Here is a 21,093-nt window from a genome sequence, read left to right on the forward strand (position 1 = left end):
CATGATATCTAAGGTAACTTTCAAATAACCTGTATATATGATTAACAGAATCCTGTAATTTTCCAAATGTCCTGGATGGAGAGTTTTTTGTAAAATCAATCCTGGCCCTTTAGAAATCTTTACTCACAAAAAAGAGCATACAAGAATATTCTCAAATTGGAAAGCACATTACATATATGCTGGGCATTATTTAGGGAACAATTTCCAGAGAATGACCACGTTTTAGGGTTTTGTGATTGTTTCCTGCTCCTGCTGGCTAAGTCTGTATAAAAGCATCCATGCGGGCCGGGTGAAGTGGATCACGCCTGTAATCCCAGCACTTTGGGAGGCCAAGGCAGGCAGATCACGAGGTCAGGAGTTTGAGACCAGCCTGGCCAACATAGTGAAACCCCATCTCTACTAAAAATACAAAAAATTAGCCAGGCATGGTGGCGGGTACCTGTAATCCCAGCTACTTGGGAGGCCGAGGCAGGAGAATCGCCTCAACCTGGGAGGCAGAGGCTGCAGTGAGCTGAGATCACGCCATTGCACTCCAGCCCAGCTGACAGTGCGAGACTCTGTCTCAAAAAAAAAAAAAAAAAAAATCCATGCAGGTTGGGCACGGTGGCTCATGCCTGAAATCCTACCACTTTGAGAGGCCAAGGCAGGCAGATCACTTGAGGTTAGGAGTTTCCAGAGACCAGCCTGTCCAGCATGGCGAAACCTTGACTCTACTAAAAATACAAAGTAGTAACAACTAATCAGGCTGAGGCACGAGAATCGCTTGAACCCGGGAGTCAGAGGTTGCAGTGAGCCGAGATGGTGCCACTGTACTCCAGCCTGGGTGACAGAGTGAGACTCTGTCTCAAAAAGAAAAAAAAAAACCTTGAAAGGCAGAGGAGGGTAAGGTATGTACTCCTTTGCGCTGAGTCCTTGAGCAGAGGGTCAAATACCAAAGGTCCTTTAATAAATGTTTTTGAGAAAAGGCAATCATTAAAGTTTGAATGTGAAGGAAGGTATTTTTGACAGTAAGAACTCTCTGAGGTTTGCCAAGAAGAGAGAGGTGTGATTTTCTGCCCAACCTAAGAATCGCCCGGAGGTGTTCTTAATATCCACTAAGGAAAACAGAGGCTCACTAACTCACCAGACAGGTCAGAATGTCTATGGAAATCCAGAACGTTCTAAAACTTGATAAGAATGTTTTCTAAGAACTTTCAGTTCCAACTTGAAGAAGCTAGGTGGTTTACAGCCCCCGGGATGATCTTAGAATAGAGTTTCTCAAAGTGTTATACTTCTGTTACCTGGGAGGCATATTTAATTCCTGGGCCCCGTTTTTAGAGGGACAGAAAGAAATACGAAATTCTGAGACCTATTGCCCTAGCGGTTTCTGAAATTTCATACTGACACCCTCTTCTCTTGTGTTAATCACATCTTGCCTTATAAGAATTTCTATAGTGATGTAAAAATAAATATTAGTTCAGACATTTCAGAATGTGTTTTATGAGTATGGAAATGACTTCAATTTGACCAATTGAAATTCCACTGCTTCCTTTTTTAAAAAAAGTTAATTCCTGAGGATATGGTAATTAATATCTACAGTTCAACTTGGAGTCTAAGAAAAAGTACGAAAAACTAGTTGAAAATAAAGCTGCAGACATATTTAATGTTCTTTCTTTCTAGGTTTTCACAGAAACCTAGAATCTGTAAACTCTGTATGGGGTCATATTAAATGAATAATTATTAAGTGATCACTCTTCATCTTTCCACTGTTACCCATCTCATACTCTACTGATACTCCTACCTCTTACTGGTAGTGAAGATGGTGTCTTTTCCATACTGTGCATATCAGGTTTTGTTTCTTGAACATCCTTCCTACCTTAAATACTCTCTTTTGCATATCAGACTTCCTTTTCCTTTTCACTAAAGGTATATTTATCAATGAATTTTGGTGTAGCTCTTAAAGATTATACATTTGCCAATGGACTCTCATTTTCTAAAAGCAAAAAGTTCCAGCTCTCTCAGAGGCATTTGAGGCTGCCTAGAAATCATGTTTATCTCATCTGCCTACCTACCTATCCATCTATCTACTGATCTATCTATAAACATACCTATAATCTGTCTATCCCCCTATAATCTGCTGTTTATTTCCCTGTCTGTCTGCAAGTTATGAGTTTGCCAAGTCTACACATGGCAATCTCTTCATAAAAAAATAAAATAAATGATACTCTCCTTCATCAGGAGATCTGTGCTATCTCATGTTTGCAAGTATTAATTGTGAGAAAGGTAATTGATACAGTCTCCTCTACAAGAAACCAACTGGGAATCTGTCTGCTGCAAAATGAATTGCTCTGGTCATCACAGGAACATGACCATCCTTGATCCCTTCTCAGCAAGGCTACTCCACTCCCACTAAAGGAAACCAAAGACCTTTCTGAACTCTGCGACGGGAATGAAAACCCACTTTCTAGTCTCCCTCTTCTCCCTCTACTCATGAAACCTGTTACTCGGCAAGTCCTTCTCCCTTCAGCAAATGGAATCTCTGTCTACTTGGTTGCTCAAAATAAAATTCATCAATACTTCCTTGATTCTTCTCTTACCCTCATACCCCATGTGCAATCCATTAGAAAATCCTGTTGGTTAAAACTTGAAAAGTTCTTCCCTCCTTCTCCATTGCCACCACTGCACACCAAGGCATTTCTATCTCTGCCTGGACAAGTCCGACAGCAGAAATGCCCTAATTCTCACTGTCTCCTCTTCCTCCTCCTTCCCCCTGTCCATTCTGGTCATGGTGACCAAAGCAATTTTTAAAAAGAACACCAGCTTTGTCATCCTGCTACTCAGAATTCAATAGCTTCTTCCCAACTTAAGATAAGCACACATGTCTTCCCTTAGTCAATAAGCACACACTAACTATTAACCAAACTATTTGGTACCTCTTTGGTACCACTTCCCTTTTTCCCTGTCCTCGTCTCTCCCAGCTACAGTGACACTGGCCATTTTCATCTTTATAAAACCCCCCAAGACCACTGTATATCAAAGTCTTTTTGTATCCACTTCTCCTTCTGCTTGGAGAACTCTCTAGCTTTTCAAAAAGTCGACTTCATGTTATTTAGGGCTCTGGAGTCTTTTCAGAACATGCCAGTTAATGTCACTTTCCCACCTCCTCTTAGAGTTACTCTTGGATTCCATGATTCCATTCCCAGTTTTATTTTCTGCATTGCCGTTAATGCTATCTGGATTTAGCTTCTTTCTTTGCTTGCTCTTGTCTTTTATAACTATTCTCCCTCATTAAAATTAACAGTCAAGCAGGCAAGACTGCTGTCCAACATGAATCTCCAGCACCTAAAACGTTGTTTGGCAAAGTAAGCATTCCATAAATATTTACTTGGTTTTTCTCTAAAGAAACTAAAGGAATATAGTTTTTTCCTAATAGACTAATTTTTTTTTGGCTCTGATTATGTCTCCTTCCAATCTTCAAGGACCTGCTTCCTTCCATAGACTATACATTAAATAAACAAGAATCCTGTTAGAGATGACTGTTGTCCTGGTTGCTTAGTTGAAATTACTTTTTTGATGTAGGCGTTTATTGCTATACACTTTTTGATTAGCACTGCTTTTGCTGTATCCCATAGACTTTGGCATGCCGTGTTTCCATTTTAATTTATATCAAGAATTTTTAAAATTCCTTCACTGACCCAATGGACATTCAGGAGCACACTGTTGAATTTCCATGTATTTGTACAGTTTCTGAAGTTCCTCTTGCTATTGATTTCTAGTTTTATTCTCTTATGCTCCAAGAAAATACTTGATATAGTTTAGATTTTTTAAAAATTTGTTGAGACTTGTTTGGTGGCCTGACATGTGGCTTATCCTGGAGAATGTTCCATGTGTTGATGGATGTATTGATGATGTATTCTGCAGCTGTTGGATAAGGTATTCTGTAAATATCTGTTATGTCCATTTGGTCTAGAATCCAGCCCTTGAAAATCACCTCCACTTAGATTTACAGAACTTATGCGGGCTTATGTAAATACATGCAAATCACATGCAGATGAGCCCACATTCCCTGTGACTCCTCCTGGTACCTGGAAGAGACCCTTGGGATAACCCTGCTGGAGATAAGAGCCTGCACTGTGAGGAAGATGAACAAAATGATCCCATTTTTAATTTCTTAGGCAGTTTGTGTATGGCCCCAGGCCTTGCAAATTCAGAGATTTTGATCAAGGACATTAAACTGAACAATGAGGCTTACAACAAAAGGAGAATGGCTGATAAGGCCCACCGGTCCCAGCCTCCCAGGGCCCTCCAGCCCGGCAACAAGGCAATGGAGCAGACAGCAGACGTCTTGGGGTCTGGCTCTGTATCAGACACACAAGCAGTTTAGACCCCTCTGTGGCCGGGACACAAGGGGCTACATCTGAACTGGCACTCCCCTCCCCAAATTTAGCTTGTCAAAGGTCAAGTGTCAGCATTTCTAAAATATGCTGGTTAAGACCTCCAGTGTTAACTATGACTGCACTGGGTGTTAAAAGGCCAAGTCTGAATGTGCACACAAAAAACATCAGCGCAGGCTTTGTTTAACGCTTTGCTGGGTTACATATCAAAGAAACGCATTCCAGAGAGCACCCTTACGTACACTACAGGAGTTACGAAAACTGCCTGTCAATGCTTTCTAAAGACATATACTCAGGATGCCACGGACCTGGCAGCTGACATGGTACAGGTGGCAACTCTCAAATACCAAAAAAAAAAAAAAAAAAAAAAGAAGCGAGGTGTGCACTGGGTACAAAGGTGTTTTGTTTGGGTTCACTGAATAGTCTTTAACGGCATGTATTTATTGCCAACGTTTAAATTCCGTCTAAAACACAGGATTTCTATTTCTCTTGAAACATTGGTAGAAATGGTAACTTTAAGTTGAGAATCCCTCACAGACAGACTTATTAGAGGTGGTCAGGGGCTATTGCATTTAACTCCCCCCTTAGTCACATTTGCCACTGCTCCCCCTTGTGAGCCTGATAGGGAGATCAAATGTTTGAGATCTTTTATTGTTACTTCGTGGTGGTGGTGGTGGTGGTGCTGATTTTTCCTAGTAGATAAATATTGTGCTTTACTTCAGTAAGAAAACAATAGCCAGTCCCAAAAGACTGAGTTTTTCAAAGACTCTCTATTTGCTTATTTTACTTGTTCGGCCCCTTTTAGCATCTGAAGAATTGATCCTTAAACTAGTATCTCTCAGGGAATTCAACTACCCATGACAATAAAGGAATAATATGGTGACTTAATATTGAGACTATGTGTAATCAAATACTACTGTGCTATAAATAGTAGTAAAAATAATCTTTTAGGCCACTTTGCATACCTCGCATTGTGTTGAGCACTTTCTCTCATAATTATCACAAAGAACTATGATGTATTTCCCATCATTTGTACAGTTCCCACTAGACAGCTGGCACATGGAGAGTTTAAACAACTTCCTACAATTCAGCAGCCAGTGAATGGAAGAACTGATCCTAGCAACAAAGTCTACCTCTCTCTGGAGTCTTGGATATGTTTTCCCCATTTTCATCCTTCCTAACATCTCTAAGAAAATGAAAAAGCCATGTCTAGCACCCATGCTTCCCCAGCATCCAGGAAATGCTTGTGAATTCAGCTCTCAATCTTGTATTGCAGATCCAACATTTGGCCCCCAAAGAACACAGCGAACCCCAACTCCTCTGTGTGGCTAGGTGTCCTTAGGAGAAATAGCAATAGAGAAATAGTCCAATCCCCTCTTTGTGGAACTTTTTAATACAATGTCCAGAAGCCTACAGCTCATTCTACAGCTTTTCATTATGTCATTGTTTAAATATCCTGAGAATAGTATCCACACCCTCCGTGTTATTAACTATAACCCTCTATAATAGACAGGTATCTTATCACATTTAGAATTCAGTCTTATTTATTACTGGAAACTTTGCAGCTGCTAAAAGTTTTTCTGGATACATGACTGAAGTAATGCATGAAGGTGATGCTGGCATTGATAACTATATTTCATCACCTGGAGATGACCTGAAACTTTGATAGCTCCAGTAATTTATAATTTTGCTGAAGTACAATTTCTATGCTTTGTGAGAATGAATTATGTAGCTAATGAGTGAACCTCACCGATGGCTTAATTTTCTCATTTCAATGTGACTTTATTGGTCCCGACTTACCCTCTTTTGCTATAACTCTATCGTCTTCCTTATTAAGGATTTGAAAGGGCCCTATATTTTTTCGGTAATATTGTATTGCCACTTAAGGGAATTTATCTGCAGTGGCGATACTCATGAGTTGAAACTTGGGATAGCTTGGAGAACTACTTTTCTTTTAATACCAAGGTTCTCCATAATCTCCACTACAGAAGCCACAGTCTTTATATAATTAGAATTGAAATTTGTGTTTTAAATAAATTCTACCATGTCTATCCATCAACCCGTTAGGTGCTATACACAGTATGTGTGACAGGAACAATAATCTGAGTTCCCTTTTGCAGGTACATAGAGCAGAGACCCATATGGCTCACTTATTCCTGGAAACTGAGTTCATGGCTACCTGGAGTGTGACATGGGATGTGCATGCCAACATCTGGCAGGACCACAAGGTTGCACATTTAATAATTTTTTTGTTATTGTAGTTGGTTGCCACTTGAGTGCATTTCTACAAGAAGACAAAGGGAAAGCGATGCCTGATACACACAGGCATGGTCACAGCATCTTGTTACTTCATAACAAAAAGAAAAGGCTAGGCCAGAAGTGGTGGCTCATGCCTGTAATCTTAGCATTTTTGGAGGCCAAGACAGGCAGATCGCTTGAGCGCAGGAGTTTGAGACCAGCCTGGGCAACATGGTGAAACTCCGTCTCTACAAAAAATAAAAAAAAACTAGCCAGGCATTGTGGCACGTGGCTGTAGTCCCAGCTACCAGGGAGGATTGCTTGAGCCTGGGAGGCAGAGGTTGCAATGAGCCCATATCGTGCCACTGCCCTCCAGCCTGGGTGAAAAAGTGAGACCCTGTCTCAAAAAAAAAAAAAAAAAAAAAAAAGGCTTTATTAATTACTTCATCTTCTCTAGCCTCAATGTTGCATCTCTAAAATAGGGATAATGCTGTCCTCTTTACAGGACTTCGTTTGTGTCCAGTGCACTTAAAATGCCTCACATAATGCATACCTCATATTCCAGAAAGGCTAGTTATTTATAAATGGGCTTTGAATTGTGTTAAAACATCCTACAGGTCTAGTTTTCAGTACCTGGTCATAAAATTGATCAATAACTCTTTTAAAATAAATATACATGCACATGGCTTATGAAATATTTGGCTTTTCTTGCTCCAGTTTCTCACTCAGCACACATGAGCAGCTAGTCATATGTAGACAGGCACACACGTGCCTGGGCACCTGTGCAACTTCATAATTAAAGACTATGCCCAACTGTCAGGTTGATGTCACCATATATTAAATCTGGCAAGTTTCAGAGTCATTACTCTTACCCAAGTGGAAAGGCTGTATGACATATAAATCAGAGGTTTGCTTCAGTTCAGCACTGGGCATTTAAAGTCTGGTGTGAAAATAGCCTATACCATTTAAGGGCATGTCTTGGTTGATAAAGCTGAGAAAAAGAGTCAGCAGAATAGGTAATTCTTCTGGTCTTTCATCTTAGAGCCCTATTATACAGACGGTGTGTCCCTGGTGAATGATGCCCCTTTTAAAATTTGGAGCAAACTGACTGTCAAATTGGTAGTCACTGGCAAAAGAAACAGGAAAATCAAAACTACCAAATGATAATACATTGCTAGATCATTGTTTTCTTTTATTGTGATAAACAATCAGTATTTAGTTCTGACTGAACCTATTTATCTGTTTTGTGTAATATTATATAACCACTGAAATGAATTAGTCTAATCTGTATCTATTAAATTGAAAGAACTCTATATAGATTTATTAAAAACCCAATTAAAAATGACAGGTGTATCATGGTATCATTCACATAAAAATGTATACAATACTGTGAACACTATAAATGAACACCTACTACATTTATAGGCATGAATACGCAAAATAAAACTGTAGACAACAATCTGTAATAGTGGCTTCCTGTGAGGGGGGAGGTAGGAAACCAGGGTGGCAATGGGGTTATTTAAAATACTTTTTTACTTTAAAAAAATCTGTATCTCCATGTGCAATTAAAACTTTACAAGTATAAAATTCCATATATCTCCTTTTGATGTAATAAAGTTATATTATTTTTATAAACCTAAATCAAAGAAAAAATGTTTGCCAGTCTCACAATGCAACACAACCATTAGCATTCTGGCATATTATCATCATTTATCTAAAGTTATGCTATAAACATTTATTTCAGTTTTTTAATTATGAGACCCTTTATGGTCTTTATCCTGCTCATTGTAATGGGTATAATATTCTACCATGTGTATATACTCCAACTTACTGCATTGCTTTAATTTTTGGTACAATTAAGTGTGTGATTAACATAGTGGCAGGTTTCTTCCTCATGTATCTTAAGAGATACTTATTTTAAGAGGAATTAAAGAATCAAAATGTTCAAACATTTTTAATAACTCATATGTGAATGCTTTTTAGGAGGAGTTTTCAGAAGTTTTATTGATAAAAACAGAAATTGCATTGTCCTGATGGGGTCTGCAATACACAGCAACATTCTCAACTAGCCCAAAATAACACTGAGCAGCCCAGAGAGGAACAAATAACCCACTCACACATTCTGCTAACCCTGTGGAATTCAGACATGAGGTATCCTCCAAATCACTTCAAATGCCTAATCTCTCCGGAGAAGACTCAAAGACAGAATAAATTATGTGACTGCACTTCCAGGAATGATTAGTAATCAACAAGGAGATGGTACTGAAAAGCAAACAAACTAAACCTCCAATTCTCCCCTCAACTTACTGTAATAACCAATGAAATTATCAAACTAATTTCCAAATAATTACTGCATCTCAATCCCAAACAAGAGTTATTCTAGAAAGAAGGGAAGAAGGGCATGCACACTTGACCTGAACACTCCATTTGCCTTTGTTGTGAAAATGATCTTACTGATGTAGGTGGTTCACTGTAGCAGGTCAGTAGTAAAAATACAGTGTCAATTCCCAGGCAAACACAGCTTGTTGTAATAGAATCTCTGGTTAAATTACTTAAAGAGTCAGAGGTAGAGAGAATCTCTTGTAAAAGGCCAATCTCTACTTACCATTTGTATAAGGGTTGACGGTCTTTTTATTTGTCATTACACGTGCTGTGGCATTATTTACCTATGTACATAGAAAACTGAAATAAGCACATATTCTAGGGCCAGCTCCCAATTCAATTAGTTGCATGCATTATGACCGTGATTACTTATTAAAAAAAGAAAACTAAAAACTAAAATGCATTTTAATTTATAAAAGGCAGTAGGTGCATAACAAAATCATACATTTTTAAAATTACATTTACTTCATAACCGTTTAACTTACAAATCATTTCAATAAAGCAATGTCATATCATTAAGAGTTTAATAAAGAGACAGTAAAAGCAAATTAAAAGATACTGCATAATTGAAGATTTAAAAGCATGCGTGTACTCCATGGTAACACAGAAACAAGAAATATTTTTTAAACATAAAATAAAATTCATATGAAGGAGCATGCAGTGGAGAAGAGAGAAGAGACAAGGTACAAGGGAACATAAATGTCAAAAAAAGGGACAAACAAGTCTTAGCCGTGTGCAACACTTTAGGAGGGAAAGAACCATCAGGAAAGCAACATCTAGCATTCAACACTTGGAACAAGAGCCTTTTACATCGCAAGAATTAACAAAATCATTCAAGCTTTAAAGTCACAGCTAACAAAAGGATAAAAGAGAGGGTGCATTGTTTAACACAATATGGAGTTAACAATCTGAGTAAGATGTGCACCGTTCATAACTCAATCCAGTCAGTGCCTCCCAGGCTAGCTTAGAACGTACACTCAATTACAGGCGTACCAATATCCAAAAAAATAGAGCATCAAGAAAACTTAATACGACAAGTCAAAAAAATTCACGTGGTATATATATATGTATATAGATATATCAGCACTAAATACGTGAAACGGCAGATGGACTTCACCACTTACCATTCACCACCATCGCCAGCATGGGTTTGTATACAGTTACCATGGTTACTGAGAGTTTGGTGAGGGGCCTAAGCGTTATCGTCGAAGGGGAAAATGAAAGGCAAAATATGCAACATCTTACTCCAAAGACTAAAGCATTTGCAACTGGTATTAAAAAAAAAATTAACAAATATGACCCTGTGGCTACGTTGCGGGAGATCCCAGTGGCACAAATAGCAGACTCTGAGTGTCAGTATTTTGGTATTTATGCTTTCAGTGAACAGGGGCCAGACATTGAACAGGAAATCCTGTTTGGTTATTCACTTTGTTATCAAAAGAATACAGAAATTCAAACTGGCTTCTTGAAAAAAAAAAAAGAGAGGTTTAGTAAAAACCTCTCTCTTTTTTTTTTTTTTTTCCAAAAAAAAAAAAAACAAAAAAAAACAAAACCCAATCTTTTTTGCTTTCCCAATTTGGTTTAATTTGCAAACCACTGTGGATCCCTCTTCAACCCTGAAGTGGAAAGAAAAAGAAAAAGAAACTGTTCTGTATTTTGTTTGGTTTGCAACACTGTCTATTCTTTGGAACCTACTGCACCCATTGATTATAAAACATGGAAAATAACAACAACAAAAAAAACCCTTTCCGATTAATCTTTCTTTTGTCTCACGTTTGCCATCCACCTTTCAGCGTTATAAGAGTAACATAATAAAGTAAAATAAAAAAAAAGTAAGGCCAGTTTTCCTTTTTATATATAAAAAAATATATATATATATATAAACAATGAGGGGGAGTAGGGTCACATACAAGACGCCAATGATGCATCTGGAACAACGAATGAGCGTGAAGCAGACATTTATAAAAAAGATGAAAAGGAAAATATTTTGAACATGCACCTCGATTTTACGGCCCTCTACCACGGTGCCGTGTAATTTCTCCCTCGCCCTGTCCGCATCGGCACTATTTTCGAAAGTTACGAAACCAAATCCCTGCATGCAGGAGGGAGAAGGGAAAACAACATGCAGATTATTATTTCAGTCAACGACCACTTCGTAATGTTCTCTCGCTTTAATTTCTATTTCTTGTCCTGGCTTCAGTTCTGTAACATGCAAATTAGAGAAATTATAAGAGTACTGAGATGTGCAATAATTAAGCGACAAATGTGAACAAGATATTTTTTGCTGTCACCAGTTAGCTGTAACCCCTGAAGTATTCAAAGAAGGATACCAAAAATACCTTTCTAAATGTCACTACAGAAGAAAATAAATCTAACGAAAAGAAAATGAGATCAAAATAAATTTACAGTGTCTTCACAGAGAATAAAATGAAATAACGAGGAAAAGAAAAGGGAACCACTTTTTTGACATGCAAATTAAAAATAAAATAAAATAAAACATGTGCACGAAATTCAACAATGAATGCCAAAATCCTCTAACATTGCCTACAGAGTCATGCTGTGTGGTTTTAAGAACATCTCTTCTTCATGCAGTTTTAGGGTTATTCAAATTTGTCAATTCTACAGCCTTTACTTCTCAAAAATAAAAGTTAAAAGCCTAAAAAAGGAAAGACCTTTTTTATAATAAATCTTAAACTCTTTGGTCTAATAAAAAAGTCACATGAAATGCATAGAAATAAACTTCAGTTGATTAATAATACAAACAATTCAATGTTTGTACTCATACTTTCCCCACTCTTCAAATTGCATACATGCTTTTGAATTTAACAACCTTCCATCCTACTTTGTTAACCAGAAAGGGAAAGGTGTGCCCATATTGTAAAGTTCTGGCAATAGGTCAATATTTATTTTTCATATCAACAGGTAACAAAGAAACTTTGTTAATAGAATGTAATTCGTAATAATATTCTGGCCACTTCCTCTTTTACTGATAGATAACATATACCTTTTAATTTACCACAGGTACATTGGCTTTTAATATTTCAGCCTCAAAAATCAACCCCACTAAACCATATTGTCAAAATCCATATTTTGTCTTCACTGACATTATTCCTAAGTACAGAAAATATGACACATTATTTTTAAAGCCCCTAAAAATATTTGTACATCTTGTTCAGAAATATACACCAACCTTTCGAACAATTTCCACGTAAATTTACCCAGCTCTTTCTGATTTTTTCGCTGTAAACTGGGTGAAATCATGCAATATGGTGGGGCTCCTCTTAGCATCAAATAATCCTTGTTGGCTCCAATATTACTTGGGACAGTATAATACTTAGTTTTACTAAAGAAATGCCAATAATTACAAATACGTGGTAGTTATAACCAACTGGTGATAACTCCCAGTCCTACATTAGTTCTCTATAATCACCTCCAAATTAAAGGCTAAAGAGGTATTGTCCACGGGGCGGGGAACATCACACACCGGGGCCTGTCACAGCGTGGGGGGATGGGGGAGGGATAGCATTAGGGGAAATACCTAATGTAAATGACTAGTTGATGGGTGCAGCAAACCAACATGGCACATGTATACCTATGTATCAGACCTGCACGTTGTGCATACGTACCCTAGAACTTATAGTATAATAAAACAAAAAAAAAGTGTTGTCCAATGGGCTGGCTAAGGGAACTTTTCAACAGTCAGAATAGGCTCATCAGCCACAGAAGACAGGGGATGTGGATGTATTCAAGTGAGAATAGATGATTACTTGTCGGGATTCTATAGACAGCTATACCTCCATATCCACTACAGATTAGTTCCAAGACACCCTCACCCCAGATACCCAAATCCTTGCATATCCAAGTCCCACAGTCACCCCGTGGAATGTGAGTATAGAAGAAAATCAGCCCTCTGTATATACGGGTCACACATCCTGGCAATACTGCCTTTGGTTGGGAAAAAAAAATTCACGTGTAAGTGGACCTGCACAGTTCAAACCTGTGTTGTTCAAGGGTGAACTGTACCGAGAAAAATAACGTTTCTTTACTTTAGGGGATTGAACCAAATTACCTTCCATAATCTTTCCCATAGTGGGGTTCTGTGATTAGGATAAGCCTGAATTACCTGATTCATTTAAGATTATTTTCTCCATAACAGAAGTGTCTTGCTTACTCTTGTACACACAGTATGCCCATATTGGCTACGCAGATACACTCGCCAACTGTATAGTTCGGAAATGACTGTTCTTCAGAGGGAAAAAAGACAGAATTTAGGGGGATTTTGCTCTATTTGACAGTTCTAACACTTGGCCAGTATATCTCAAACTTAGCTGCACATCAGAAGGAACTTGGGAGCATATTAAACATTGAGATTCCTGAGCCTTGCTTTGTATCCACTGGATTAGAATCCCAGAGTGGAGTCCAGAAATGTGTTTGCTTAAAATGTGTGGCCCAGTGATTTGAATTCCATGACCTCTCGTTTCACTATGTGTGATCAAAACCATCAAAAGAAGGTTTTGGGCCAGGCATGGTGGCTCACACCTGTAATCCAAGCACTTTGGGAGGCCAAGGCAGGAGGATCACTTGAGCCCCCAGGAGTTTGAGACCAGGCTCAGTAACATGGCAAAACCCCATCTCTACCAAAAAAAAAAAAAAAAAAAATCAGCTGGGTGTAATGGTGTGCCCATGTGATCCCAGCTTGAGCCCAGGAGATTGAAGCTGCAGTGAGCCGTGAACACACCAATGCACTCCAGCCTGGGTGACAGAGCAAGACCCTGTCTCAAAAAAAAAAAAAAAAAAAAAAGCCAGGTGTGACAGCCTGTACCTGTTGTCTCAGCTACTTGGGAGGCTGAGGTGGGAGCATTCATTGCTTGAGCCCAGGAGGTTGAGGCTGCAGTGAGCTGCGATTGTACCCCTGTACTCCAGCCTGGGTGAGACCCTGTTTCAAAGAGAGGTTTCCATTCTTTGTAATAAATAGAATTTTATATTGCCGATTTCTATAGATTTTTGACTATAGATTTTGACTTGGTTACTTGGAGCTTACATGCAGAGGTACAGCCAAATTCACATGTCCCAGGCTTCTTGGCAAAGTACTCTTCCTCCCTGATGGGCCTAACTTCCTAGCAACCATAGCCATGCCACATATTCCAAAAAGAATCAGAGAAACGAGGGCTTTGGATTTATATTCTCTCTAGGCAAGAAAAGAAAATCCACAGCCCCACTGGTATAGCTGGAGGGCCAGGTGGTATCATTTCTGCCCTTTGGAACTAGCAGTCATTATTACCACATCACTGGGAAGACCACAGCCAGGTGAGACTGAACACTCACCCTCCTGTCCAACATTATCCTCCAGAACCTTGCTCTCATGCTTCATGTCTGAACCCAAGGCAAACCTACTGCCCTGAAATCAGCATTAAGTATGTTTAGGAGAGACAAAGGTGGAAAGAGAAATACATTTTGAATCCCAAGGAAGGGGCATGAACTAAAAAGGAAACAGCCTAATCTATTCTCAAGTTCTCACTTTTTAAGTGAAGAGAATATATTCTTTTTATTATTCTTATTGTTTTTCTGCTAAACTTCTTTCTCTCTTTGCTTGTCAGCTACTTACTATTCCTCCTTTAGAGTTGAGATTTGACAAAGTTGGGTACAGAAAGAACTTGCTCCAGACAGTGCTCAGAATGCCAAACAGACTTTCCCACCTGTTCCACTGGGCAATTCTACCTCCCACCCAGACAAGAAGTGGCACGGCCTCCCTGGGTTATCAGGTTATCAAAATTCTCACCTGAGGGTTGCAATGCAACCAGAAAGACCTCACCTGGCCCTCTCCATGCGCAGGGAACCTTTGCTACGATGCACAGGTGCCAGGCAACTTTGAGAGCGGGTGCTAAGGTTGTTTTTTCTGACCTGCCTCATGGTCGGAATTCTAACTCAGGGGAGCAGCAATTTGCAGTTTTTAAAAAGATGATGAATATTTTTACCTCTGCCTTAAAAAGGAGAACAAAAGAAGCACATGATGAGCTTGGCTTGCTGGGCATAGGGCTGGGTGTGATGCTGATGTGTAACCGCTTAAAAAATCAAGACTGCAAGAAGGGGTACAGAGAATGGGAGTCAGAGACACACCTTCCCAGAGTTTACCTTTAATGCTACTGAAGAAAAGAAATTGGTGGCCTGTGCCCTGTCATGAGCAGGTACAATCAGCAGGGCAGGTAACGGGGACATGAAGAGGATTGCCAGACCGACATGACTTGCTTACTTTAAAATATTTTTGCAAATCATACATTCTGATCCTCTTGTATCCTAGTTATTGTTCTTTTTTCATCTTTTGTATTTTTTGGGGATATGTTCCTTTTTTGCATTCATGCAAATATACCATTTTATATGTTAAAGGCTTAAATAAAGCACCCTGGATGGATGAATGTACTGATTTTTCATCTTAGATGAAAAATCCAGTCCTCTAGTTTCTGGTGCAGAGAATTCACATTTAGAAGAGGGGAGCTGTAGAGGAGCATCTGAAGATTCATTTGCCGATGGGACTATGAGCCCTCTCATCTCACTTTTACTCCAGTGACCTTTGCACATGCAACTCCTCCTGCCTGCAAGACATCCCTCTTTCCCCTCCCTGGGAAATTCTTACGCATCTCTCACTCTCAGCTTAAATGTTCCTTCTTTCCAGAAGCCTTCTCACAATATCAGCCTGCCTGTCCGGACTCTCAGCGGCCTCTCCCATCACCGTAGAACAGCACAGGCTACTGTGCTTCCTAGTCACTCATATTCCCAGTCCATGCCTCCTGCTACTCAGGAAAGCCCATGAGGACAGGAAGTACTTCTGTCTTACTCATGGTTGGCTCTCAAGAAATGCAGCAAATACTTACTGATATCTACTGAATCAAAGATCAAAGTGTAGTTTTTTTTTTCTTTGAGACAGAACTTCCTCTTCTTGCCCAGGCTGGAGTGCAATGGCTTGATCTCGGCTCACTGCAACCTCCGCCTCCTGGGTTCAAGTGATTCTCCTACCTCATCCTCCCGAGTAGCTGGGATTACAGGCATGCGCCACCACACCCTGCTAATTTTGTATTTTTAGTCAAGACAAGATTTCTCCATGTTGGTCAGGCTGGTCTCGAACTCCCGACCTGAGGTGATCCGCCCACCTCGGCCTCCCAAAGTGCTGGGATTACAGGAGTGAGCCACCGTACCCAGACAGATTTCTTAAGTATATACTTAGGGAGGAGCTATATCTGTCTACAGCCCTCAAATAGACAATATCAGAGGTAAACGAGATGGTTGGGTAAATCTCCTAAAAAGGAAAAATAAATTACAGGATCATTCGCCCCTAAATGTTTACGAATTCTCATTTTCTCTCTGACACTCTTTAAAATGTGATTTTTCTGCATTCTTCCTATTCATCCATACATTAAATACTTAAGTTATTATCTCCAAAATAATATAGATACTGCCTGGAATATAGATACCGGATCTATATTCCAAAATAATATAGATACTTGTTCTGAGATAAGGACTCACTGTGTCACCCAAGCTGGAGTGCAGTGGTGCAGTCATAGGTCAGTAAAGCCTTGACCTCCTGGGATCAAGCAATCCCCCTGCCTCAGCCTCCCAAATAGCTCAGACTACAGGTGTATATCACCATGCCCAGCTAATTTTTAATTATTATTTTGCGGAGATGGGGTCTCACTGTTGTCCAGGCTGGTCTTGAACTCCTGGCTTCAGACAATACTCCCACCTCAGCTTCCTAAAGGGCCGGAATGTCAGGTGTGACACACTGCGTCCATCCCTTAAGTACGTATGGGTTTATATGTCCGCATACACACACACACACACACACACACGCACACACACACACACACGCCGCACAAGCACACACACACACCCCGCCAGCATACACAGCCTTCAGCATTGAGTGGCCTGCCTGAAGAACTGCTCTACAGAACGAAAGGCAAGAAGGTGAGTTCCTGGCTCGTAAGGGCCCACTCATTTCCTGGCTATCTGTCCAGCACCAATTGATGAAAATGAGGCCATAGCAACAGTTCAGGTTTCTGAACCATTAAAATGGAAATGCTCCTCTAAATAAGGCCCTTTCCCATAAAGGACAATGTCAAGTATGAAAAATATCCCTGTGTGAGCTGCTGCCCCCATTGAGCAGTTCCAACGGGACTGTCTCAGTGCCATTCCAGCAGTACCTAAACAGTCAGCTCCAACACCTGCAAGACAAGCTCTTTCAGAGGGCGCATAACCACTGAGAGAGAGAGGCTATTTTGGGTGTTTCCTAAACCAAAAGAATAAAGACCAAAAAAAAGTCAGCTTCACAAAGTCAGGCTCTGGATGCAGCAAACTTCAATGGTCTTTTTCCTGAAGCCCCCAGAGGCAGGCTAATCATGGGAATGATGGAAGATGTCTCAAAAATGGTATCACCATTGTACTTTCAAAATGGCAAATCATATTCTTCTAATGTCCCAAAACAGCTCTAAGAAGGAATTAAATAGCTTTCTTCAAATGGCAAAAGTTACAAAACAAAATATAAATTAAACATATTTAAAAACAAACACTTCTTTGAAGGCAGTGCTGCTATACACAGACTTAGAGTCAGAACGAAGTTGGTCAACATTCGGGTCGTCTACAATTTTTCCAAGAATACAGAAGGCCCGAGTGAAGAGGATTAGGCTGGGCACATTTTTCTCTCAATGCACTTTGCTTTGCAGGTATAGAAATAGTCCCTGTAATAATTTTCCTACAAGAAGCAGGAAGAGGAGTTAAGTTCGAGAATGATTGTAAAATATCTGAGGCTACGGGAAAATGACAAGGTCCCTGAAGGAGCAGAATCACAAAGTGCAATGGATTCTGTTTTGCTTTTGTTTTCACTCATCCGACAGATTACAACATCACTTTGGCCATGGAGGAGAAAATACGGGGGTTTTCTTTCCTTGATATGATCAACATCGTCCTAGTTAATTAGTACTAAATTTACTTAGGAGGGAGGAAGGCTGTCCAAGGAATAAAGAAAAAAAATCAAAGGTTTGCTTTATGGGGGAAAGATGGTTATATATATCCAAAAGAGCTGGCACTGTGGCCTGTGACACTTCAGATAAAACCAGTACCGCCTAGTGATCCTCCATGATGCTGACTTGCCCCAAATTGCCTGTGCAAGGAGAGTCAATGGGCTGAAACCAGTATCTCTCCACATTTGCATTCATAGTCTGAGGATGCAAGGAGAAGGGAACTTAAAACTCCTAACAGCCTGGGGAGTGGCAGCCAGGAGACTCGGCAGAGCTATTGAAAGCATTCACTTCCTAGTTACCAAGATCCATATCTTTGTTGTTGTCCATCATTTCTCCCTGTTAACCCCCTGTGCTGCTGATAGGCCTCATGTGTTGTTTTCCTCAGTGGGGATTTCCGTGGGATTCCTGAATGTTCTGTGGGTGCAGGTAGTAAGAGGACACTTGAAGAACAGCAGCAGCAACAACCAAAGCCCCACACTAGTAAGCAGCGGGGCATGATACACTCACGGGGGAGGCTTGGCATGGGTCTAAAAGGAGAGACACAGCATTCATCGTTTTAATGTCAGGCCTGGAAGTTTGGCTAAAGCACAGGTTGCTGAGCCCTAACTGGAGAGTTTCGAATTCAACAGGTCAGGGTTGGAGCCTGAGAACTTGCATTTCTAATTAGTTCCTAGGTGATGCTGATGTTCCTGGTCTGGGACCACCCTTGGTTAACCACTGATAGAGAGGAGGCTTTAGAAGTGTTTGTGTTTTTTTCTTCTCCCAACATATTTCTTTTGTTTGTTTGTTTTTTGAGACAGGGTCTTGCTCTGTCACCGAGGCTGAGGTGCAGTGTTGCAATCTCGGCTCACCGCAACAACTACCTCCTGGGTGCAAGCGATTCTCCTGCCTCAGCCTCCCGAGTAGTTGGAATTACAGGCGTCCGTCACCACACTCAGCCAATTTTTGTATTTTTAGTAAAGATGAGGTTTCACCATGTTGCCCAGGTTGGTCTTGAGCTCCTGACCTCAGGTGATCCACCCACCTCGGCCTCCCAAAGTGCTGGGATTACAGGTGTGAGCCATGCAGCCCAGCCCATATTTCTGTTTCGAAACAGAACCTCTCCTGAACCCAAACCTCCCCATAGAGCCCCGGACTTTTATTAGCGCTGGGCAATCTCTTTAAAAATTGGTTTCCTTGAGAAAACAAACCGAAAGCAATGGCAAATTGCAAAATGTGGATTGGTAAACATACTAAAGAATAAAATTACATTCAAAAGGTTGGTGTATATGAGATTTTTCTCCCCTACAACCCAGGAAAATAACTGCACTTTATTAATACAGAATAATCACATATTTACCTGCTCATGAGACTATCAACTCACTTTTTAATATAAAGAACATAATTATCACTGAAAAACAAAAATGTAGCAACAACATTATTTTTTTAAGCATGGATAATTTTCCTCCGGAAACTTGATAAATATATATATAAAACAGCAATTTAAAATTATCCCCTTATACATTTTAAACTGAACCCGATGTCTTTCCCACCATTTTGAAAACGGAAGGTGGTCTCTAAAGGAATTCCCACTGAAGTGTATTTTCACAATGAGCTGATTAAGACAGTGCAGTTGTTTCCCCTTATTCATAACATTTAAAAATAAACTAAACAATTCTAAAGTGAATTAAGTTGCTTACCTTTGAGCCTCGCTCATTAAAAATAATTTCAACATCTAAGATTTTACCAAATTGCTGCAAAGAAATAGAAATATCTTATAAGCAAGAAGAGAAATGCAGTAGACATTATTTCCCAAGTCCATTTTTTTCTCTTTTAATATCAAGGATATACATTTTATGTTTTATGGTTAATGTGCTTGAAACAAGAGAAAATAAAACCACCCATATTTTCTCCTTACTATGAAATATACCGGCAGAGCTTGATACAAAATATTAATCAAGAGGTTAATTCTATTTTTCTTTTTTTCCTGTGTGCATGTCTGCTTTCCCAGGCACTGAGCAGCAAAGATGAAAAGTGGCTAGTATGTATATACAATGATCCTTCTGGTCTATCCCACTAAACACTGGGAGAAACACCCTTGATGAACTGTGATTTTGATAATCAATGTCCAGTGAGAATTTGATGTGACTGGTGTTGGCTCCTAGCTCACATAAAATCTAGGAGCAGCTCTATCATATAAGCAAGAAAGTACAAACACAAAAACAAACTTCACTATCTACGTACCATCATCATGCTGGCATCAGCAGTTGTGATCAGTGCTTGGGCTGAAATTCTCTCAAGATAATTCTCCATATTGTTAAACAAATAGATTTTAGACAACTAGCATGAATAGGATCTTAAAAAAGTCCAGAAACAGAGACTCAGATTATAAATACAGACAAATAAAATGCAGACACCTGGTTAAATTTAAATTTCAGATTTTTCAGGATATGTCACACGCAACATTTGGGACATACTTATACTTAATATTTGTGGTTTATTTGAACTTCAAATTCAACGACTGTGTCTTACATATATTTTAAATTTGTGAAATCTGGAAGTCCCAGTGAGAAATGTACATCAAGCAATTCTTGATGCACATTTCTAAACAGGGAGTATGGGCTCTAGAACTAGCGGCATCGGATCATCTGAAATCCTTTCCTCCAACCTTGGAGTTTTTTCAGTTTTCTGAGATCATATGAAGTAGTGCGGCCATTTCTTTAGTATAATAGCCTAACCTGCATACATACGAGCCAGTGAGAGAGAGGGTGATGTAAAATCATGTACTGTGGCCCAGGGCAAAATAAAATGGGAATTTTGTCTCCATGCAGAATGAGAGCAAATGCCCTTTGAATGATTAAAAATTAAACAGGGCAACATAAATATTTCCATCCTCTTTTTTTGTTTTGTTTTGAGCTTTCCTATCATTCCATTCACTTCTACATTCTGGATTTTAATTGCATCCTTTATGACCCTCAGAGGTTTTGTATTCCATCTCTCCCCTGAGTGGAGAGCATTACACGTGCGTCTATGTAGCAGAGGACAGAGTGACTGGGGTGAGGGGTGGGGCAGGATAAAGAAGGAACAAACAAAAAGACCACATGAGAAGCAGG

The 21,093-nt window shown here is 39.7% G+C and overlaps 1 protein-coding gene across 14 annotated transcripts in view; it reads right to left on the bottom strand.

The window, feature by feature from the left end:
* The window catches only part of RBFOX1 (RNA binding fox-1 homolog 1), a 2,489,097-nt gene that overhangs the window by 106,524 nt on the left and 2,361,480 nt on the right, over nucleotides 1-21,093 (bottom strand). For all 14 annotated transcript variants that reach the window (XM_030799104.1, XM_030799108.1, XM_030799109.1 and 11 more), the window contains 3 exons: nucleotides 19,681-19,734; nucleotides 10,993-11,085; nucleotides 9,217-9,277 (listed from right to left, as the gene is read on the bottom strand). In XM_030799104.1, the coding sequence (XP_030654964.1) occupies nucleotides 9,217-9,277; nucleotides 10,993-11,085; nucleotides 19,681-19,734 (208 nt within the window). The remainder of the gene's footprint in view (nucleotides 1-9,216; nucleotides 9,278-10,992; nucleotides 11,086-19,680; nucleotides 19,735-21,093) is intronic.

Source organism: Nomascus leucogenys, chromosome 18 (assembly GCF_006542625.1).
Source record: "Nomascus leucogenys isolate Asia chromosome 18, Asia_NLE_v1, whole genome shotgun sequence".
Lineage (NCBI taxonomy): Eukaryota > Metazoa > Chordata > Mammalia > Primates > Hylobatidae > Nomascus > Nomascus leucogenys.